Source organism: Astatotilapia calliptera, chromosome 6 (genome assembly GCF_964374335.1).
Source record: "Astatotilapia calliptera chromosome 6, fAstCal68.1, whole genome shotgun sequence".
Lineage (NCBI taxonomy): Eukaryota > Metazoa > Chordata > Actinopteri > Cichliformes > Cichlidae > Astatotilapia > Astatotilapia calliptera.
Window position 1 is genome coordinate 11,732,806 of NC_137427.1, and position 24,890 is coordinate 11,757,695.

Sequence of the window (24,890 nt, forward strand, 5' to 3'; positions counted from 1 at the left end):
CTGTCAGTCGAGAGGAAGAAACTGCAATCAGATTTATTCACATATATCCATCCAGATACATGCTTTATGGATCCGAGGCATAGCTGAGCGTGTAGCAGCTGAGTGAGCTCACAGCAGCCCAAATCACAGCAAAATAGAAACGCTAAGCTTTTTTATAAGCTGCTGGCTTCCCTCCTTTGCAGTGAGGGAAGACAGACACCAGGTGGCGCTTCCATTCAATGTGTTAATTGATGGTGAAAAGAAAGCAATAGGTTGGATGTATTTTTATAAGCTGCCCGTTTTTTCCAGTTTGTTTAACAGCTGCACAAACTTGGTATAGACACAGTTTTTATGCTTTCTCACGGTTTGTCAGCAGCTTATCGTTTTATATAGGCTCAAATTTCTTTAAAGCAGTGCATTTTTCATCAATCAAAAGTTTGTGTGTGCGTGAGTATGATTATATATCTATGTGAAGTGATTTAGATGGATCCCACTACAATCGTGTGCCAGACAATGCTACACAGTCAGCACAGAAGTGTGCAGGCAAGCAACATGAGATGCGTTCATAGTTGTAGGACAAAAGTCTGACAATGTAGAGAGTCAATGATAAAAGATCACACTCTGTAAATACGGCATATGGTGGCCTACACAATTAGCGCGGCTTTTCTAAATCACCGCCCACATCGCAGATCTGTTCAGCGATGAATGAAATTAAACAAAGAGGCAATTCAGGCAATTCAAGCGACAGTGTCTCGCTGCTTCAAAAGCACACAATGAAACCTTGAAACTGAGCTGAATAAGCAATGCTCTAGACCACTTAGACACTACTTTAAAAAGTGACTCGACAACACACTCCAAACAAACTCATCTTTAGTGTAGATGGTGGCATACAAGCAACATTTCAAGTTACTTGTCGTTCATTCACTTATTTTTTTTTTGCCTTTCTTTTATTCCAGACTGTTTGGACACTGGGAAATAAGTCACTGTACATGTTTACTTGTGATTCAGTGTATTTTTACCACTATTTGTTTGAATTAGATCAAATAAATGATTTTTCGTGCTAGGCGCCTGAGTGTGATTGTTCCAACATGGAATTGCTACCATACTAATGCAAAGAAAGCATGCTTGTCATGTTTAATATGTTAGTTTAAGTTGGCTCATTCACTCTAAATGGTAAGTCATATGGAATATTTGATACTAGCCCAAAGAATCACACAAATTACGGTTATCTATCAATTTAACTTCATTTTTATCTGTATAGTGCCAGTTCATAGATCATAGAATATTAGAGGAAGAACTCCAACACTCAGGCAATCGTATATGAGCAAATACTTGGCAACAGTGGGGAGCAAAATGTCCATTTTAACAGGAAGACCTCCAGCATTGGTTGCACTGTATGACCTTGTACTGTCTCTTTATTGTAGAAGTCTATCTTGTTTGGAGTGGTTTTCAGTTTAGCAATTTTGCACTCAGACTGGGAGAAACACAAATTTATCCCAGTGTGTTTTAATACAGCTGGAATGACAAATAAAGTGAACTTGAAGTTGAACTCAGTGGAACTGTAGTCAGAGAGGGACAGGCATCTGCTCTTTGGGGTAAGGGGGAAAAAAGACAGAAAAGTGGAGCATAGACAGACCACAGTTTGATGATGATGAAGTGAAAAATCAGGGGATCACTGCGTGTGCACTTCACTGCAACAGCACCACACATTTCCTTATAAAATATCAGGATAATCTATCCAGCAGTTGCTGAGATATTTCGAGTCGAGCAGTGTGGTGGGGTGACGCAGATTAATGGACTGACTTTGCCATATGACAATAGCGAGGCTAAGAATGTCTTTATTTTAGGCTTTTCAAAAGTGGGATATATTTAAAGGTAAACGTTTACATCATGCTGATTGTCACCGCAGTTTTAGCACCTTGCTGTGAAAAGTCACAACAACAAAAATGTATTTTCACCCTTCCAGGCCTACTGCTCACACTGAGCTCTATTTAGAAGAGCTTAATTTCCCTGCTGTGGTCAATATGCAAAAGCAGCCATGTTTACGGTACAGTGCAAACTCACCTATGCATGTGCTCCACATCCTCATCTGTGTTTGAGCATAATCTGTGTTTGCTGAGTTGACAGACGGGACCGTGCACAGTGTCAGCGCACACTTATCAGCGTAGCTTTATCAGCTCTTCAAACAGGCCTCTCTTGTAAGCTCTTGAACACAAGCATGCACACGCCACCCACATGCCATACACACACACTTCAGAGGGCAACTTGCTTCAATTCAAAGTTAAAACGTTATTGCTTCTTTAAAGATTCACAAATACATTAAATAAGCATAATAAACATTTATTACCTTGTTTATCATATTCTTATTCACGTGTGGCTCAACACTTATTTGATTCAGCTGCAGTGAACACAGTGTGGTGCACAATAGCAAAGCACACGTTACTGATCCTTGACAGTCAACACACCTTAGACATAAGAAAAATACATTTGATATTAATCCACAAACTTGCCGTGGATAATTGCTATTGTGTCAAATGTCAAAGTTGTGGAACCACTTTTCAATGACTTTTGCAAAAGTCCTTAATTCCCTAATTCATACATATTGTAGTCAATTTGATTGGTGTGAATTTAAGCCCTGCTACTGTGGTTACACAGTTGCCCAGCATGGTTTCAAATTTAGCATTACTGTACTTCTTAACTTAAGACGAATGTAATGTGATTCTGATCTGATCTGATTGCACTGCAAACATTAGTAATTTACAACTGGAAAAAGTGCTAGATTTCATATTTTCCTACACATCAGACTAATCTGAAGAGTTTGGTTGCTGGACTCTACAAATATAGATGTGGATCAGGATGCACAAGTTAAGCACTGAGAACAGTTCATTTGTTTCAAAGACAAAGTAAGACGTTCTGCTACTATCAGACAGGATGTACAAGGTCTAACCAGAACAAAAAATGTTGTATTTTATAGTATAACCCAATACTGAATACGGGTTTTAGTGTCCCACATGCATACCGTCATGTCAAACCCATTCCCCCCTATTTAAGGCCAGCATTGAAGTAATTAACTGTCGGTTTAATCAATGGTAATTATAGGAAAGACTGCCATATTTGATCTTCTAACCTGAAAACTTGACTCATCTGAAGTTCCAGTCAACAGACACATCAGATATGACGGAGTGTGGTGCAGGATATCCACAGTCAGGAAATGATATTTCAAGCAAAACAAAAAAGGAACCACGCCGATTAATATCTTGTTCTTCTGTGGGTGTTACTGTAATTAATGCTTTATAAGCACAAACTGTTAATTTAACAGCGCTTGTTAAGCGCGTGAAGAGGCGTGAAGATAATCACTCAGAAAACATTCAGTTATTCCCTCTGACCAGACGCAGCGAAGCTTCGTACTTATTTATGGAAACCACCAATCAACAAACACTGATCGAGGAAGGTAGAGTCTAGCTTAAAGTGATCAATCTGGTTTGGCAATTGTGTCGTATTATTATGGTAAATTAAGATCACTTTTAAAAGGTTTGTTGCTGCCTGTAACCTTGATATGAGGTTAATTATACTTTAGCTTTTAGCTTAAGGTGAGTGCTGACTAATATTGGAAAACTTATGTTATTTGATTAGTTATTTGAGTTACTTATTTTCCAGTTAAATACATAAAAACCAAGTACTTGTAATGAAGTGTTACTGTAGCTATATATCTATTACATTTATAACATTTTTGTATGGTTCCTTTTAATGAAGAACATTAAAACTGGCTTAACTTGCAAACTAGGCCAGGCAACAACAGCATACCTTTCTGTTTTTGTTTTTTTTTGATAAATGATATTTCTGTTTGTGAAGAAGCAAATTGTTTTTTGTTTTGTTTTTTAACTGAAACCGCCACAAACACTGCCATGGACAAAATACCGTTAAGGTACTATATTTATTTAGGTGTAAGTGGTGCGCTGCTTTTATTGTGAAAACCTGCTGCCCCTCCACGCCTCCCCAGCTTTAAACGTTTCTTCTTTTTTTTTTTTACTTTAACTTACAAAATGTTGTTCGTGCGTTTTTAAGTGATCCTGTTTCTATCCCGTGTTTTTTTCGGAGTCACTATCCTTTACAGAGCAGCGAGGTGAAGTTTTTTTTGGAGGGGGGGGGGGGGGGTGAAAAATGTTTTACTGTCTTTGCGTTTCTTGAAAAGCAAGACCGGAAACTATGTTTTTTAAACTGTGGTTTGCTTTACAGGCTCCTCGGTCACAACCAGCACACCAGCTGGGGCGAGGATTTCAGTCACAGCGAAGACCCCTGGAAGCTGCAGGAGAGGAGATACCACGTTCGCCTGGATAAGACCGCGAAAGCAGCCACAAACCTGTATGTGTTTATATCCACCACACCAACTCCAGCAGAGAGCTTTATCAGGAGGGGGGAGAGAAAGGGTGGCACCAACGACGGACGGAAGAGGACGCACCACAGCCAGAGCGCACAGTGTTGTGTTTGTTGGACACACACATGCCAGCGAAAACTAGCACTATCCAGACCTAAGGAATTGCTTGAGATTAGAAGTCACCGCTGTTTGGTGGGTGGGTTTTTTTTAATCCCACCGAGGAGATCCAAGGGTTTTCTGTATTGCTCTGGGGATTTTCGCCTTCTTTGCTCTAAGGGAACGCGAGGGGAGGAAATCCAGCCTCAGCTCCAAATATCTAGAGACTCTTAACTGGGTCTCCTCTCCAAACGCAGGAAATACGGCCTGGGATAAAAGTTTGGGAGCTTTTTGGAAAGTGGAGGAGGTTTGTGGCTGACGACTTGCACACGTTTTGCGACTTTTTAAAACCGGGAACGTTTTCTGCTTTTGGAGCTTCTGGTTTTCTACAGAGGAGGTAGAAGAAAAGCATTAAGATGTTACACGCTGTCGGTGTTGTTATTTGCAACAGTTTTGATCATCACTATTTATAGACCAGCCTGTTCCGACCGAGGGTGTTCCTCATAGCTGTATGTTTTGCCAACTGCGCGCAACAAGTTGCAGACACTCCCAGCAGAGGCAAACCTACGCTAATTTGGGCCAGCGGATGGTAGCCTATTTTCTGCTCTTCTCTGTTCTGATCATGCGTCTTTGAATAGCGCATACCCCCTCCCCGAGCCCCTCTTTGGAAGGCAGAGGGGAAACAAACGGTGGAGATCCGGAGAGGGAGTTCAGGAAAGGACGGGGCTGGATCCGTGGGAATAGGCCTGCCTGTCAGGCCTCTTATGATCTGGGGTTTGGACTGGACAGGACTGCGAAATAACTCGGTGTGGAATATTTGCAAGGGCCCGCTGTAAAGATAAAAGGGGAATATATGGGAATAAGAAATGCAAATCCTCAGCAGCCTGAGCCATGCAATGACAGTGGATGTAGTGGAAGGTAAAGCCGCATTCATTACAGAGCTCAAACTTTAAAAAGGAAATAAGGGAATTAAACGTTTGCCCTTATTTTAGGCAAACGAGAATTTAAATATTTAGTACTTAAAAACATACATTCTGTGTAAAGGGAGAATAAAGCTCATACATTACTTTTTTGAAAACAGTTTACTTCTTTTGATCCTTTATAATGAGGGAATTTAAAGTGTCCACGCGTTTTTGTGTCAGCACTACTTGTTCATAACACAGATTTTAGGGTTTTTTGTTGTTGTTTTTAAACAAGGAGTGTAAAGGGATCATTTATCCGCATGTTGTGGAGATAAGAAGGGACAGAGTAACTTTTGTAGCCAGACGCCTGTTGACAGTCTAAATCTAGCATCTGCTCACACAATGAAACATTCGCCTTGAATGCTTTCCCCCCTACCAAACAAACAGTGCTATTGTGGAATGAGGGAACTCGTAAGGGTTTTTTTTCCCTAACGGCATCTAACTGTAATGTCAGTAGTACCGAAATATTGCGCACACTCAGAGGAGGTCATTTCCAGTCATGTAACGACAGGGCCGACTTGATAAAGGCACAAAAACAGATGCATCACTAAAGGCTCCTTTCCGAGAAGGATGTTCTATTCAGGAGGCAGAAAGAGTGATGACGGTGTTTTTACCGCAGCTGGAGAGAAAGCCGGGCTCATACCCAGAGCCTCTTTGGAGAAGGATACATGTAATGTGAGTACTGACGCAAACCCGGGGTCGGATAATGGACTGCTCAAGAAACTGGAACGGCGCGTCTTATGTGAGTGAGTGTGCGGGCTGCTGCGTGCGTAGCAAATACGTCTGTCCCGTGCTCACCATTCATGCAGTGTGATTATTCCAACAAACACCTTTGCTCTCGCTTCCCCTCTGTCTGCCTGTTTGTCACTCCATCACCGCCGCCTCCTCCCTTCTCCGCGTGCCACTTGTGCACACACGGCGCCCACGCACCGCGTCTAATTGCCTGAGCAATCATCGGGAGATATCAACATAAAATATTAATATCTGACACCTCGTCTCCGCGTCACACCAGTCAATATGGCCACTCTACAGCATCATCGGCAGCTTCTTATGCGTGACACGGAGGTGGCATGCGACTCCAGCGGGGACGGCGCCGTGACAGTGCGGATTACCAACAGCGCGCCACGTGTGCATCAACATGAGCCCCTGAGGGCTGCCAACAGTGGGGGAGGAGGGGCTGCTGCCCGTGGGGCTGTGAATAAAACGAACCCTAACACCCACAAATGCAGCATCTCCTCCAGCTGCAGCTCGGCAGACTCCAGACCGGCTGTGACCTCCACATCCAGGGTTCACAGGAAGGTACCGCAACTGTTTGAACGCTCTGCTGCTCAGTGCTGGGACCCCAAGTTCGACTCTCCCATCCTGGAGGAGGCGTGCCAAGAGAGGTGCTTTCCTCAGACCCAGCGGCAGTTCCGTTATGTGCTGTTCTACCTGGCAGTAGCATCTGTGGTCTGGGGGGTGTACTTTGGGGTCAGAAGTGACTGCTGCAACCCCGTCACCTTCCTAACCCCTACAGCCTTCTTTTTAGTCTTACTAGTGCTCCTTTTTTTGTTTACTTTCACAAAGTCATACACGTTGCTGTACAACCAAACCTCCTTGCTCCTGATAGCGTTTACCTTCGCCATCACATTAGCTCCACAGATACAAACCGATGGCTACACTGGGCTGGAGAGGGCCGGTGGTGGGAATGCCTCACATCCCTCACAGGACAGCACACCAGTATGTTCATCCCCTTGTATTTCCTCTGTGGGAACCTTTTCTTTGTGCATGGAGGTGCTGTTGATTTTATATAGTGTCCTCCATGTCCGCCTATATGCCTCTGTGATGTTGGGGCTGCTGTATTCTATATTATTTGAGGCATTAGGATGGCTGCCGTTCCTTCAAAAGACTTCTGACACTCTCCGTTGGCTGGGACCCGCCAAAGCTCTGCTCCATTTGTGTGCCCATGTGATTGGCATCCATTTGTTCATTATGTCAGACGTGCGTTCTCGCAGCACGTTTCTCAAAGTGGGCCAGGCTATCATGCATGGCAAGGACTTAGAGGTGGAGAAGGCCTTGAAGGAGCGCATGATCCACTCAGTCATGCCGCGACCGGTCGCAGACGAGCTGATGAAGCAGGGGGACGACGAGGGCGGTGGTGAGAACTCTGGAAAGAGATATTCCTCTGGTGCCTGCTCAGCCTCAGCAGTTTCAGTGAGTGGCGGAGGGGGCAGTGGAGCTTCACAATCCCAAAGTGTCACAAACTCCAAGAATAACCCCCACAACAATCACAAACGCAAAAAGACCTCAATCCCTAGTGGGCAGATAATATTTAGGCCTTTCAATATGAAACGCATGGACCCTGTCAGCATCCTTTTCGCAGACATTGTGGGTTTTACCAAAATGTCTGCCAACAAGTCGGCACCGGCCTTGGTGGGCCTTCTCAATGACCTTTTTGGACGTTTCGACAGGCTCTGTGAGCTAACCTGTTGTGAAAAGATCAGCACTCTGGGTGATTGCTATTACTGCGTAGCAGGCTGCCCTGAGCCCAGACCGGACCATGCCTACTGCTGTGTAGAGATGGGCTTAGGCATGATCCAGGCCATCGAGCAGTTCTGCCAGGAGACACGTGAGACGGTCAGCATGCGCGTTGGAGTCCATACAGGCACCGTCCTGTGTGGGATTCTTGGAATAAAACGCTTTAAATTTGACGTATGGTCAAATGATGTCAATTTGGCTAACTTGATGGAGCAACTGGGTGTGGCAGGAAAGGTTCACCTATCAGGAGCCACTGTGGGATTCCTGGATGACCGTTACCTGAGAGAAGATGGACGTGTGGCAGAGAGAGCCGGGCCGAGCGTGATGGAGAAACTGAAGGGTAAGTGGTTGTTCAACTTTCTTTGCATGACAGTCACACAGAGAGGGTTGCTGCCTTTGAATTCTGCTTAGACATGGATTATTATTTTAAAAGATATATTAACAAATTAAAGATTACCAGTTGGTTTATCTTCAAAGTTCTTTGAGTTTGTAACATTTGCACTGAACACTGGACTGGGATAAAGAGCTAATTAGCTGCTAAACAGCAGGAAGAGCGGGCTATCACATTTCAATAAATTCATACAGGTGGAAGCTTGAGAGCTAACTAATCTTAGCACTTGGTCATTGCGAATGAGTAGGGTCAGTGCATGTCTAGACAGCACTAAAATATGTTATCTGACCAGTTATTCCTGCTGAAACAATCTACCAGCAGAAGTGGGAGATCAACCTTAAAGACTAAGAGATTAGAGCACCAGGAAGAGACACAAGTTTTGGTTTCTATCAGTTGGATGTCATTCAAGTAGTAGTCAGTTAATATGTTGTCTCTGCACGGGGGATTTTTGACTAAACCACTGCAATACATTTAAACTCTTATACAGCATTCAATGCATATTTATAATGTCACGTTGTTGCTCAAGGACATATATCACCCTCTCCATCAATACCCTATGACAGTAATGGTTTTGTGGGGATAAAAGTGCTATTTGGGAGCACAAGTCTGCAGACAGAGTCTTGTGTTATTGTGATTAGAACCTTTTAATTTCCCAAAACAACAAATGGATTTGAAGTCCTCACTACAGGCAGGAAACTTGCATAATATTGACATAAATGGATGCTTGTGGCACAAGGGTAACAGGATAGGTATTGGCATATACAGCAGAGATGGCTTAGATTTGTGAGCGTGACTGATACACAAAGTTTATGTTTGATCAAGCAGTTCCCATGAAGTCAAACAAGGTCAACATGGCTGCACAAATCAGGCACTCTTTATTTAAACCCAGTTTCTAACCATCTGTTTTGTGCTTCTCAAAGTAAAGAACCTCCATACGTGACTTTTGTTTTCTCAGCGCTCTCAGTCAGTGCTGTGTTTGCTGCATATTTCTGACTGTGTTTGGGATTTGTCGTCGCGGTCGGGCAGCAGGAGCTGGAGATAGCGGTTGATAATAGCAGGACTGGCTGGCTTTACTGTTCTGAGGCAGGTATTCTGTTGGAATCCTCTGGATTAAGCAGGTGTTCATCGTCGTGTGACCACCATTTGTAGGAAAAGGAGGCGATAGGTTGGAAAGACTAGACAGACAGCAGAGAAAGGGTTAAAAGTATGGGACGAAATTGAAGCTTTATGCAACCTGTTCAGCATTTACAGGGTTTGGAGTCCATGAGTAAATGATTCATAAAGTTTGCTGAGGAAAAAAATGTATAGGAATTTTTTTGTTCTTGGTGGTTTAGGAATCTCAGCAATTCATACAGTGGGGTTACCGGGATTAAAGAGCAGGATATTTTATTAAGTCCAGTTAGTTGCAATAGATTGCTTAGTCATTCATCATGTGAAAAATAAACAGTGATTGTCACAGCCTCCCAAATACCAATGCTCGAGCCTTTTCTCTGCTGGTGGTGGTTTGATTAAGTTAGGACTCTTAAGACAAAACATGACAGACTTCTTTCATAATTTTTGATAATTAAAAAATGATAAATTGTGATAATATGACACATAACCACCGGACATATCTTTTCCTATAGACACACAGAGTGTGTCTCAATAGTCTGCCGAAAGCGGCATCAGTGGAACTAATCTATCCAGCAGGGAATTCCTCGTGGGCCGTCTAATCTTGGGTTGCTTGTGAAAAAAGACTGTCTGTTCTATTGTCAGGCCTTATGTCAGAGCGTATTCACACTTGGCTCTAAATGGTGCCATCACTTTCTATTTCTAGACTGGCGAACAGTGACAACATGAGATATTGACAAGCAGCTTTTGTTGAGGGAGAGAAAAGTGGAGAATGACATCTAGTTTCCTTCTGAAACAGAAACCGTTTCCTTCCTTCAGGGAGAGAGATGAGAATAACAGTTTGCTTCTGTTGCATAGAGAAAGAGATGGGTTTTTTTTGTTTGTTTTTGGTTTTTAAAAGAGCAAAAAACGAGAGCCTAGATCCAGACTGGATTTTTAGAGATTGTGCTGATATGGATAAACTGACAGAAATTGCATTTGTACATAATCAATATGTAATTTTAAAAAGGGAAATGCGTTAATTAACGTCCCAGCTATGTATTTTACAAACAGCTTAATGAATCATCTGCTCAGCTGTGATGCATACTCTGCTGCCGACAGTGCCAGGTGAAATGCATTTGGAACTACTCAGATTACAGCAATTTTCACGGTTTTCCGGTACGTCCGGTTCAGGATCATTTCCACAGTTATCCTTTTTCATGAGTAGCACAGAGCAGGAAGTAGTCTGCTTAAGATGCAGTCACATTAATGCAAACAATCCATGTGGTTTAGGGAGGGAGGGAAGGGAGCTGCCTGGATAAAGCGTGCAGGAAACGCCCACACGCTAGCAGCAAATGTAACAAAATTCACACCTTTGCACATCTTCTGCACTTTTAAATCACTTAGACTTGAGAGTTGGCAAGATGAAGACCAGCTAATCAGGCAACATTTGACATTTCTGTTCTCATCTGCATGTTTGGAGCTGCAGTGCATGTGTGATTGCAGAGCAGTGATACTATTTGTAAATTACCCACCAGCATCTTTTTATGCATTTTGTTCTGTGCAGTGGTGCACATCGACGTGTTTGTGTTTCAGAGAATCTCAATGTAGAAACTTTTATTGAGAAATATTGTGTGAATATTAGATTGGAGAAAAAGGCAGGTAATGAGAAAGGTAAGAATCGGCAAGCTAACCAACTTTTGTAGCTTTTCCCAGTGTTAGTTTTCTCACCTTAAACCAGAGATTTGTAAAGCTGCCAGAATATTGTGCTCTTTAAGACATCTTTGACTCTGAAGATAAACTGTTGCAACTGCTGTAGCCAAATGTTCCCATTTGGACATTTTTCTCAATTTATTGTGTAGTTATGGCCTCTCTCATCTTCATTCGGTCACTGTCTCCAAGCTAGCTTTTTCTGATATACTGCTTATTGACTTACTGTGAAATGCTAACTGAGCTGTCCCATTTCTCAACGTTCCCTTTGTTATCCATACGCCTCAATTTCAAACACACAACCCTAGTCAGTTATTGGGTTTGAAAATAGGTTACAGAGTAGTTATTAATCCCCGGTACCTTTAATCTCAGACAGTTGCGAAACTGAGATTTTATGATTCACGGTGTCCGTTCTCCTTGTCTGACACGAGTGATTAATTCTGTGCGTTTCTTCGGTGTTCTCCGTCTGTAAGCTGCGTTTCCCCCTCCTCTTCACCCCATGTCGGGGTCTTCTTCCCTTTCATGTACCGCATCTCTCCCTCTGCTTTGCCTCATCCTCACTGTGTAACACATTCATTGCCTCAGTCTCCCACCTGTCACCCAGGCCTGTACATGTGGTCCTGTTGTGTAACAGTGCTTTAGTGCTGTCTGCTGTCTGTCTTTAGTCACAGCTTTGCTATAGATCCTTCGCTAGGCTGAATGAGCCGGCTCCGGTGTCATGCTTCCATTCATTCTCTCTCACTGAAACACCACTTGCCATTCTCTCCTTTACAAATACTCAGCCTGTATCAGAAATGCAGTTTGTGCAATGGATGACGCAGCTGCAAATCACATCTCAGTGCGCCATGAGGAATCTGTTTTCTTTACAACTTGCCTTACTTGAAAGAAGAAGAAGAAGTCATAATTTTTTAACTATGTGGTAGTTATAGCAGCGCTTCTTAAGTTACCAGTAATAAAGTTGAAGCGCTTTCACGTCCTGCGTCCTGCATCCTGCACTTTGGGTCCAAATCCTCCCTCCAGCTCAGTGGTACATGACAATTTCCATTTACCTTTGCTCATTTGATGCATATCTATTCACACCCACAACTGAAAAGCTCCAAATCTACAGCAACTTTTTATTAAAGCCCATTAGGCCTGTGTGTGCAGCTGTATTTCTTTCCTGTGCATGTGTGGTTTTTTTCTGCTTGACCTTTTTGATGTTATTGTTCGTGCTGTCAGATTTTACACACAGTTTATTTCCAGCGAGATGATTTTTGCATTCTCAATTTTCCTGCTTTGCCTCGTATTTAAATCCTGCTTGTGTCACTGATTGCTCTGCTCAAATGCTCGTGCCGCCTCCGTCCTCTCTAATCCAGGCCTGCCATATCTCTTTTAGCTTCAAGCACACAAACACACTCAGATTTCACTGCAGGTGGTGAGGGAAGCACATTTCTGTCGCGTATTCGTGTTTAGCCAGTTTCTTTATCCCTGCTTTACCTCTTGCGCTAATGCGCAATGTTTTTCCTTTACAGTACAATATAGCAGGCTGTTATACGTCTGCTAGACTCAAGGTATCAGCCTTGAACTGTTCTCATGGTATCATGGCGTAGCACTAGCGCCTTTTCAGTTTCGATTTGCGTCTAAACTTGGTGCCCGTGTGTATACATATTTGTGTGCTTGCACGTGTATACATGCAAGCTGCATGCATTTGGCTTTTTTCCACACACGCTCGCACACATATTTACAAACTGGTCCATCCTACTCTTGCATGGAGTTTCAGTGGAAAGTCCATGCCCTCAGGCTGATTAGTCTTTGCTAAATCAAACATGTCACCTAAATATGCAGTTGCAAACAGCAGATCCTTAGCCGTACCAGGCCAGCCCTAGTGTGTCACAGGGCTATCCGTTTGTATTCTTTTCACTATATTTGGCGTCAACCACTGTTTTCTGGAGGTAAAGGTGACTGGCTCATTTTCAGCATTTCTATTAATCTCAGATCTTACATGCTAGCAAAATCATTTACTGTGAAAGCCACCGTGCACGTTCCTCCTATCTGTCTCAACACGATCGGGGTATTCATGGGTCAAGTGACAAAAGAAGTTCCAAATCTCATGCAAATACATTCAAAAGCTGCCCAGACAGTGACTTTCACACTATGTCAAAACAAGCTTTCCTTGGCTCATTAATTACATGTAATGTATATGGACTCCATTTGAGCTGTTTCAGTTTAAAACCATGGTGTTTTCAAGCCTTACTGGAACACTTGAACAGTGATTTAATTAGTTAGAGTTTTGCCAGTATAAAGAAGTATATTCTGGATTTGCTGATCATTTAGCTGATCAGTAAAATAACACACAAAAAACCCCAACAACAACCAACACTAAAACCCCCCTAAACAACATCACTGAACATTTATCAGGCACGCACATGTATTGATGAAATGTCTGGTGTGGTAGATAATTAACCATTAAAAACTGCTTTATAAATTGACAGTATGATAAAAGGATCATTATTGAAACCAGTCTTTGCACAAAAGAACCACGACAGCTGCACAGGCCAAAGAGTATTTCATGCTTTCGCTCAGTAGCTGCAGTTTCTCAGCTGTTAATCCTGATTTTTTGATTTTTAACAAAACCTGTCAGGAGGAGATGATCAGTAACACAGAGACAGAAACACACAGCAGTGCTCTCGCTGCCACGTTATAATTTGCTCTGCTCTTCAGATCTTCACCCTTCATTGGGAGCTACATCACCGCGCTAGCTAGCCAAACAAAACGTGGGCTTGTGCTTCCGCCTGTGTGTGTTTTACAGTAAAGATAAGAAATGGCTGATCAAAGTCTTTGTGTCTTATGTACACAGAGGTGCTTTTACTGTACACATCAGTTTATCACTCACAGGTGAACTCAGGTTGCCGGGGTGGCTTTAAAACGCTGTGTGTTTGTTCATCTCTTTCTCTTAGAAAATCTTTTTTTGTCTCATTTCATCTGCTTTTGCAAGGCTCTCTCATGGTATTGTCACATGCATCACCTCGATCTGTTTGTTTGGAGGAATGCGTTCACTGTAAGGTTCAAAGGTCACTTGAAATCACTTCTCTAGGTGGTCTTCCAAGCGGCTCCGTGTCTTTCGGTATCCACTGCGTATGATAAAAGTGATAAGTACAAAAGTACAGTAACGTTAGAGCTGAAAACAAAGGAAAAACTAGGTCTATATATATTTTAATAAACGTATGGGCATATAACCACTTTTACTACTTAATGTTTTTACTCGAGGTGTGACAGACATTGCAGGCAATTAAAGAGGACCAGGGCTTATGCTTATCACTCACTAATCCTGTAAGTCCCATAAAGCGCAGTATGAAACGCTTTATGGGACTTGATGGTGGTAACATACTAGTAAAAACAGTTCTGATTTAATTCCTCTAGCTTCTTTAAATGCTAATCTACTGAAATCCTTGGCAGCAGCACTATTTTGATACTTATATTATTACTTATAGGATTTGCACATTCGCCTAACAAGAGAAAAGATGCTCTGTTTGATCCTGAGAGGAGCCACAAATCCCTTTGGAGTTATGTGAGGAAGAACATGTGGCATAAAAGTCTGCCAAATCAAATCAGTTACCTGCAGTGGCAACCACATTTATGAAGCAGCTAAAAGTAGCTTCTTCTTGTTATTTGGGACTGTTTGTTAGGTGTGGTGTAGTGTTTGACCACAGCGGGATGTAAGCAGTGATAAACTTGTAGTTTCTGTATGTAGAGCTCCTTTTTTTTCAGACACAGGCTCCAAAATCAGTCTTTTAATTGGAAATATCAAACATTTCACTTATGATATGTTTTTTTCCTTTGAAAAACTTTACAGATTATTTGTTATGTTTTCATTTTAGGAAGTTTACATTGATTTCTGACACATGTTCTAAACTGCTTAAAAAATAATTTTCCAACTATTTCATCAACTCTTTTGTTTGCTGATTGGCTCTCATGCAGGAGGTCGGTCCCTCCTGGATAATCTAACCTCAAAATAGTCATGTTTTACGTCACGTTGGACCGCACTTTGGTGGTTCAAATCCACCATCAGGCCGGGGCCTTTCTGTGTGCAGTTTGGATGTTCTCCCAGTGGCTGCGTGACTTCTCTCCAGGTAGTACACCTTGTTCCCAAAGTCTAAAGCCATGCCGTGAGTGGGTCAGGTTAATCGGTGACTTTAAATTGGCTGTAAGTGTGAATGCGAGTATGAGTGGTTGTCTGTCTCTTTGTATTGGCCATGCAACAGGCTGTCGACCGGTCCAGGGTGCACCCTGCCTCTTGCCCCATGGTAGCTTTAATTGTATAAGCAGAAGAAAATGAATGGATGGACGCATGAAGCTGGACATGACTGTGAGATGTGTATCTGACTGAGAACCGAAAGAAAATATCTTCAATTCATATGGTAGCAACAGTCAGTCACAAAGTAGTGAAGCCCTCCTGTTTTACTGTAACTAGAATCATAAACTGCAAAATGAGATCATACTGTACTGAGGAAGACTAAACTTCTAAAATTCATTTTAAAGATGTTTACTGAAATAATAAAGCAATTTTCTCATAGACTTCCGTATAGTCAGGGTTCTTTTTGCAGCCTGTGGTGGCCTTTAAAAAGAATTTGATCTTCTCCATCGGCTTCATTTTTCACACCTGGAGTCAAATATGTACATCCTTGAAATATAGTATGGAAGCAACACTGCAGGCATGGATGGGGAAAAATATGATCCAAGTGAAACTAAGCTGAACGAGTGAGATTTTTGTAGGCGTAGCAAATCAGTTTGTCCTGATAAAGCTGTGTGTGCGTGTTTTAGTTCATATTACTACTTTTTTAAATTTAAAATGATTTTCAGTTGACACCTGATGAAGTTTAGCATAATGTGAAGACGTTCAAAGCCGAAAAGCATAACCAGCGTGACGCTGCTCTGCTCTCCAGTCTTGTACATGCACAAATTGCTCAGAAATGACTTGCAAAATGGTCTCCTGCAGTATTATATTAAGTACATCCTAATTCCATTACCATTAATGCTCTGTGTGTCCCAGAGAGAGAAATGATGTTGTAGATCTGATAGTAAATCATAATGTAACTCTGACTGTCAGGAGCCAATGAACCAGCAGAATATAATAGGAGCAGGACCTTTCTACAGATGGTCTTCTTTGTCTCGATTCTAACAGAAACACAGTTTCCCTTCCTTCTAACGTCTGAATGACCTGTAATAACGCTCTGTTATCCTCTGCATCTGTTTCTTTAAATAGATCTGTAGTAACAGTTAGTTTTCCCTCACCCAGGCAGCTGTCTAATCACCTTGCTGTTATTCAAACAACCGGCTTATTTCACTAGAAGTTTGTCATTTCCATTGCCCAAGAATGACATGACTCAAATGTGTATGTGTGTGTGTTCAGTGTTGATAAGCGTGCCCGGCCCTGTCCTAGTCTGATTGCAGATGTATAGCAAACACAAACATGCATTTGTACATGTACATGTACTTAAATTAAATTATGAAGTCAACCTGTATTAGAAGTAAATAAATCTAACTCTAACTCGAACCATTATAACCCAACAGCGAGATGTTTGAAAGTAGCCAAAACTGCCTCCACTCTGTGTTTTAAAAATCAAACTGGTCCTCAAGAAGACTACACACAGAGACACACACAACTACATTTAATCTATAACTAGTCTTTTCTACGACCTACACCTTACTCAGGAGTCACCTGCATAGCTCTGTCCATCGTGAGTCCATCATGTATTTGTGTGTTTGCACATGCTCGTGTTCATATTTGAGCTTCAGTGGAGCTTTACCTAACAGCGTTGGCACACGTTGCGCTGTCTTTACATTTGGTGTATGTTTGCCTGCGTTTAGCTCATATCCAGAAGTCTTCAGCATGATCACATGAAGCCATGTGACGGTGCTAGAATATGACTTGTTGATTGTTTTTGTTGGTTTTTTACTTCATGCAAAGGTGCCACCCTTTGTGTGAAGTACAAAGGGTGGCATATAGTGAAATAGCTAGCACAGCTTAAAGTGGAGACTAAAAATGTCAACATTAGGTAGAGATTGATAAAGCTGGCTTGTGTAAACACAAGAATCGTGTGAAAACACAATAAAAATCCCGCTCTTTATCAGTCCGGGTGTTTGGGGACGAAATTCCGATGAATTCGTTCAGAGGCACACAAGAAATGTGGGAGGACTCGGAGAGTAGATGATAACATTTATTATGTTCTGTGACCGGGTTTAAGCCATTGATATCATGGTTATGTGGTAAGATGCAGTTCGTGCCATCAGACCCTGAGAGTTTTTGCCTTGTCATGGTCATCCCTTTCACCATTGAATGGTAGATTGCCATAATAATTCACTTTCTGGGGGCAAAGGCCTACCTGACACTCCTGCCTCGCTGTTACTAATTGACCAGCTCAAAGAGATTTTATGACTGGTAGAATCGCAAAAATTGAACGTGTTCACGTTGGCGCGTGGCTCAAGGTTGTGCCATGGACATCTGCGGACTTTCATTTAGGGTTTGCACACGACACAATAATATGTCTAATTTGCCTGCTAGTTATTCTGCTCTTTATGTCTGTTTGTGTAATCTGACAGCTGTTTAAAATTCCACATTCGTAGCAGCTGCGCGTGTCAGTTTGGCAGCATCGTGGTTTGCCTCTACTGCCCTGTGAGTGTGTGTGTGTGTCTGTGTGTGTGTGTGCCGGCTATGGTTTGCTGGGGTGGTGCTGTGTTAAACGGCTGTTCTGAATAATAGATACGGAGCGCAGCCCCTAGCCTGTTAAAAAATCCATGAGCTTCCGTTGCACTGGTTTATAAAAGCCGAAGTGCTTGGAGAAAAAGAGTTTATAGCCTGTGAGGGGAACAGGCAGAATAAGATTTGGGCAGTCACATCCCAGATATGTCAAGGCATGAGCAAAGAATGGAAGACAAACACTTTGCTCAAATGTTTGACTGGCACATTGTACTGCAGGCAAGGTTTTGTGTAGATGTGTATTTTTTTCCTTTTTAAGTGTGTAAAATTTTCTTTTTAAATATCACAGCTGCAATGGAAAAAGACAGGGAGGCATTACATTCTGGCTTTTACAGTTTTCTGTTTTAATTGAATGAATTCAAAGAAGTTTTGGATTTGACATATTAGGACCGCTGTGTTTTACTTTCCACTGTATGCTACATACATAGTGTTCCCTATGTATGCAATGAGTCATTTGAACGATCACATATTATGAGATGTTGTCACAGACACATCATTCATTCGTTTAAAAAACAAAAATAGCAAACACCCCTGGATGCAGAGCCACTAACTCAGTTAAAAATAGCAAATGAGTTGTTTAAGGTTAGGCTACAAACAAAAGCATCTATAAGCTTGAGTCTCAGTTTATTCTGCCTCTGACATTGCCGCGCTATAAAGCCACTGGGATAAGTCGCTGTTACTCAATGTTTTCAATGTTTTCAATGTTGTAATTAGTGAAAATAAAGTAATTTTTAACAACAAAAACAGATTTTTCGTGCCTGGGTTTTATATGTTTCTGATGGCACGTGGGTCAAAATGACCTGCAAGCATAATTATAGAGACACGGTGCAAGCACTCCACAACACAGTATCCACAGTCAGAATAATTTCACTGAGTAAAAGAAGGAAAACTCGCATTAGTAGTTACAGTTAAGTAAAAAAATGGCAATCTGTAGAAGATTTCCATCTGTTCAACAAAGGATCTGATTTGCTGGGTGTGGCGACTTTTCGCTAACCTGCCAAGTTCAGTCAATAATTTCCTTTGTTTCCCAACATGCCCTTTGGTCACATAGAAGACGTGACTGCAGGTGTGAGACCTTGAGAATTAGCATATCCAATTACGGAGAAGCAAGAAGTGCATACATACACATAAGTTACATAAGTTATGAGTTACTGAGTGTTTTCTTAAAACACTTGTTTGTTGTACCCAAAATAGCCAGTGGTTCATAGAAAGATGGGCCTAGCTTCTAACCCAGCCATGGTCTTTCTGTATGGCGTTCACATGTCATCCTTGTTTACAGCTTTGCTCAGGTTTCTCCTGCCATTTAAAAACACGTTCATGCCACGTATAACGGTGCCGGACACTCCCACAAAGGAGATTCTCAGTTTTCAGAGTTTCACTTTCTGGTTACCTTCACAAAGGAGGTTCTGTTTTTGCATGCATGTCTTTCTGTCTGTAAACAAGAGATCTCGAAAAGCTTTGAATGAAATCTGATGAAACTTTGTATGAATATAGAGTGGAGTCATGTTAACAACCCCTTCATTTCTGCTTATATCCACCAAGGCCTTTAGGGTAAACCTAATGATCTATTGGTAGAAAATGGATTAAAAATCATTATAACTTAGAAACTATGAATTTTACAAGTGTGGTGTGTGTTGTCAACTATATAGAAAGTACCATATAAAGATGTAAAATATCATGTCACATTTGACCTCTGACCTTTCCTTTAGTGTCAATAGATATATCTGAATGTCAAAGTGATAATAATGTTATATAAGGAACAATGAAATGAATGCCACAGATGTATTAAATGCACATAAATCATGAAAAAAACAATTATCTATTGTTTTTATTGAGCCAATAACAAAAGCCTACAAATATGTTTAAAAAGAACAAAGAAGACAAAATACAATTCTTTTTCCTTAGAAGTAAATACTGCCCAGACAGTGAGCTGTTTTAGTGGAGGTTTGCCACTGAACAACAACATGGCAGAAGTTCTTTTTCCAAATATCTTTTTAATAGCCTTCAAAAAACCTGTATCAGTAAAATCATACTATAATAGGAATGCAAAGTGGCGTCCCTTGGTGGTCTGTGGAAAGAGAGAGTTGTGTGACATCAGTGGAAAGAGAAAAAGAGGGAGGGGAAAAAGAAGAGAGGGAGCATATTCTGTGGTTATGACCTTTTCCCAAGGATTTCCCACAAACTAGCTTTGGGCAGCAAGGAGGTGTGTATGTGTCTTTGTGACTGTGTGACTGGACATTGTGAATCTATGGCAGATAGCAGAATGATTCACTCTGTGCAACAGTTGTTCTCTGTAGTGTTGCAAATCAAGTTCATTTGCACCAGAAGCAGATAAGATCTCACGGAGACAATAAATATCTGTCACCGCACTGCATGTGTTTTGCATTAGGTTTAACCACCACACTATGGAGTCAAGATTAGTATGTGCCCATCCGTGTGCGCATGCATTAAAAAAACACACACAAAAAAGTGATGCATCAGTCGTCATCAGCTCTCCCGAGCAAGACCAAGGTTGGTCATTTCTTCCTCAAGGACTTTCCTCTGCCGCTGAATAGCAACCTCCCCGGGCGAAACTCAAGAGACTCTGCGAAGTGAGACACTTAAATGCCTTTTAACAGCTGTGTGTGCGTGATTGTATGTTTATCAGAGTGACGCAGTGGCAGTTGGAGTGCGTCACTTTTCCTGTCAACCCGCTGTACTGCATGCCGCGCACTCACACACTTGTAGGACCTCCTGATTGTGGCGCAAACAAACTGCGGGTGATGAAAATGCTAATATGTTTTCTTAAAACACGATGTTAATAGGAAATCCCCATGACCCCAACCTTAATCCGTTAATGCCAACTCCAAAATATGTATATGAAAAAACAAAGTCAACATTTTGTGTTGTTTGTCAGACTTTTACAACTTTTCCTGATTAGACCAATTTAGAAATATGCGAACAAACCCTTGGGCGACGGGACCAAGGTCTCGTGTTTGACCAAAACCAGAGAAGAAACCCACCAGGGTCCCTATAGACGCTTTATTAAATCCCAGCAATGACATTTAAAAGATCAAGGAGGTGGTGCAAAGGAAAAGAAATGGATGAAGCAGAGGGAGATAGTGAGGAACTCCCTGGACTAAAATGATGGCTCAAAAGAGGGAAGGGAGGAGGGATAGAGGGATGGATGAGAGGGAGGAATGGGAGGGTATTTGAAGGAGGATCGTGTGAGAGCCTCATCCCTCGGTTCCATCAGCGTGTCCAAATATGGAGGCTTCTGCTATTGTCGAGCCCTGTTCTCAAGACCCGCCACGGACCAGGGAGAAAACTGGAGGATAGGAAAGGGAAGGGCTGGAGAGGGGAAGAGTGAGCGGTGGGAGAAAGTTGAAGGCAGACAGCTGAAAAAAAAGGGAAAGAACAAGACAGCAGAGACGAGGCAGATCAACTATAAAAATAGGTAGCGAGAGGTGCTGCGAGATGTAAGGTCTGGCGAGACAAAGGAGAAGAAGTTGAAGGTGAACGTGAATAAAATTGGACAGTTGGAGGATAAATCTATGAAAGGGGGAAGCAAGTTTAAATCTATTTTTAGCTCTGGATTTATTTATTTCTGATTGTTCAAGCAGCAAAATGAAAGAATGAGAAAACAAAGAACGATGGAAGTTCTTTAATTAGTCTGCTGAAGTGTCTCCATCCCTCTTTTGTATTCACATACGTTCACTTCTCTGTGTGTGGGACCAGAGGGGAGTCAACGACCTTTGGGTCACTGTTTTGATCATGTGGTTGGAAGTTGCCATAAAGTCAAAGGTCATTTGTCAGGAAGTAGTGAGTTGGGAATGAGCCATCTCTCTGGGGATGGTCTGAAATGTCAGATGTAGTTTTAAAACATTTGCCCAGACATTTGTCTCGGTATGCTTGTTGCACACTTGTACACATTTTTTGGATCAAGTCTGTCTCGATTCATGTTTACGTTTGTGCTTACGAATTGTAGAACTACCTTTCAGGAGTTTATCTTTATATGTACTAAGGGTGTGTATCAATGCAAAGCTGCAAAATCATTCAGCCTGTATGTACGAGCAAATCATTGTGCTGTATGACATGAAAGTGAAAAAGGCCATCACAATTGATCAAAGCTTTCGAAATTATCTGAAATTCATTTATATTAAAGATAAAGTAAGTCATTTTTAATATTATTTAATTAAAAAAAGAATGTTACACTCATAAATATCTATTGATTATTAAATCTTGCAACAAATTGATGAATGCATCATTATAAAGTTTGATTTAATCTATTAAATATGCAAAGGAGCAGCTGCTGGTTTTTTGGAAGTCGCCATGTTGGTCTCCACTTTGAAAATAGTGGCCGAAACTGATTTCAAATCAAATCACTTTTATTGTCACATCACATGTGCAGGTACATTGGTACAGCACATGTGAGTGAAATTCTTGTGTGCGAGCTTCACAAGCAACAGAGTTGTGCAAAATACAATAATGTAAACAAGCAAAATACAAGAATGGCTACATCTGAAACTAATAAATATATGTACAATATATAATAGTATATGCATTTCTGGATGTGTATACTAAATATTTTTCTACGTGTGTGTGTGTACACATATTTTACAAATTAAATAGAGTAAACAATAGATAAAATATATAAAAATATACAGAGTTGAGACATGTGCAAAACAGTGGCATTACTGTACAGTATGGAGTGCATAATGTTGAAGTTCCAGTAGTGGAGGTGAGGTGTCTATGACGTGTTCAGCAGTCTGATAGCCTGATGGGAGAAGCTGTCTCTCAGTCTGCTGTTACGGGACCGGATGCTGCAGAACCTCCTTCCTGAGGGAAGTAGTCTGAACAGTTTATTTCACCATCCTGCCTGATTGCATTCTATGTATGCGACTCGAGACCAGCCACGTAAAATAATTTAAAGATCACAGATATCTCTAGCTAACCATTTCACATTTGTACATGTGTATTATCTCTTTTGAATTACGTCTTTCTCATCTTCCTCTTCCATTCCTGTCCCCCTCTCCTTCCTTCCACATCATCCTCTTCCTCCTCACCTCAACACTCATCTCCTGAACTGAAGTCAAGGCTCTAACAAGCAAAAATTTGCACAAATATGCTTATTTATCGGCCCAATCACTTAGTGTCAGAAGATTATACATCTGACCCTCCTGTCACCAGCTTGTCAGGTACTGTTAGGCCAAAGCAGCAACTTTTACCGACACAAAGGTTCAGGAGATCTTCAACAAATCACCTTAGTAGGATTGTGGACTTGAATTGGTTGGGGTAAGAAGACAGTAGTCATTTGACTGCAATCTGACATCTAGCAGTGGTATTTTACACACTGTATCTTTAAAATTAGGCTCTAAAATATTTGTATTTATATTCCATATAATTATTTGTCATTTAAATTGTTAAATTAAATACACTGTGCGTCACATCATAGGAGAATTCCCCTGGGATAAGCATTGGTTCCTGGTCCAGGTGTTTTCAAAGAAGGACTAAATTCCTGGGGAATTTGCCATTTTCCCAAGTACTACTAACTGCACAGGAGTACTTCTGGAGTACGTCATAGAAATCTCTTCTCTTCAAAGGTATACTACAGGACTTTATAAACACAACATTCAAACTATTGAGCATCCGCCATTGTAACAGTATATATAGTGTAAATAATGAAAGAGTGCAGTAGGTGCTCTTTAATGTTGATAGAGTAGCGCGTTTATATGTGTGTCAGTGTCAGGGAGTTGGGAGTCTGTTTTCTGGAGAGTAATTTTCTGTGTGTGCATGTGTGTGTTTGTGTAGCACGTGTGTGTTTGTGTAGCATGTGTGTGTTTGTGTAGGTGAGTATGTGTAGCCATGATGTGTATGGGCTTCAAGTGTGCATGTGGAATGTGACGACTCAGCTTTACTTCCTCTCCATTCATCTTCGTGTCTCACTGATTGATTAATTGATTCATGCCTGTGTGGATCTGGTCTGGTAAAACCAGCCGTGCACGTGTGTTAAGAAGTTGGGAGATGGTTTCTAATGTATGAGACTATAAGGGAAAAGAGCAATCGTACCGCATTGCATTACCTTCGATGAGTCATACGCTTAGAAAATGGTACTTTTGTGTGTGCATGTTAGTTTGATTCATCCACTTTATGTGTCTCCCACATGGAGATGCTGCATATTTCCTGAATACGGTATACGCTAAGGAGGTAAGATATGCAAAAAAAATAAAGTTGTTTTTGTTTTTGGTTATTATAAATGTTATGTCATCTGGTCAGTTGTGTCATTTTTAAGTTAAAGTTGCGTGTTAATACAGCTGTAAAACTAAGAAACTTGTCATAAACAAGGCATAGCAGATAGCAAACTGAAAGTAGCTGTTGCTTTATGTGTCAACACTACTGTCATATGTGGTTAGTTTTGACATTGCGTGTTGCAAATATTTTCCTTGACCACACTGGTACATTTCGGCCTTCTCATTAGGATGTCCATTCATTCTTAAATAATTTTAGGGTCCAAACAAAAGCCACAAGGAGCTTAAGAGACACGTTATACTGTTACAAAACATAATTGAATTCATAAAGAAGCTAGTCCAGCTAATACAGGAGGAGATAACATCGGAGCTGCTAATGTAAAATCTCATTTGCTGTGTTGTGATTTATTTATTTGTGTGTTAGTTTATGATTTAGCAGTCTTTAGCAGGCTTTAACCTCAATAAGTGGGTTCAACGTGTGTTAAGGTCATCTAATGCAGATCTATTAAATAAAAAAAACAAACATTATGAAACGATGCATGGACAGATTGCGAAAGGATGAATAATAATAAAGTAATAATTATTGAAACCCACAGTTCGGTTTGTGTCCTTTTTTTAACCACAGGCCTGAACATTTGATCGCAATTAGAACATGAAGCGAAAACAAACTAGAATATTCTGATGTATTCCCAATATATTTACCAGTTCTGTTACCTGAATGATCTGAAAACATTGCAACACAGCTTCACATGGCTATCACGGAAGATGTAATCACGACGAGCTCTGAGTTGTTGCATCTCTGATGTGT

General features: G+C 41.3%; 1 protein-coding gene across 2 annotated transcripts in view; it reads left to right on the forward strand.

Annotated features, from left to right (window-relative positions):
* The first annotated feature begins 6,283 nt into the window (after positions 1–6,283).
* adcy9a (adenylate cyclase 9a) overlaps positions 6,284–24,890 on the forward strand; it is a 41,611-nt gene continuing 23,004 nt past the window's right edge. For both annotated transcript variants that reach the window (XM_026170301.2, XM_026170302.2), the window contains exon 1: positions 6,284–8,269. In XM_026170301.2, the coding sequence (XP_026026086.2) occupies positions 6,430–8,269 (1,840 nt within the window). In that variant the 5' untranslated portion in view covers positions 6,284–6,429. The remainder of the gene's footprint in view (positions 8,270–24,890) is intronic.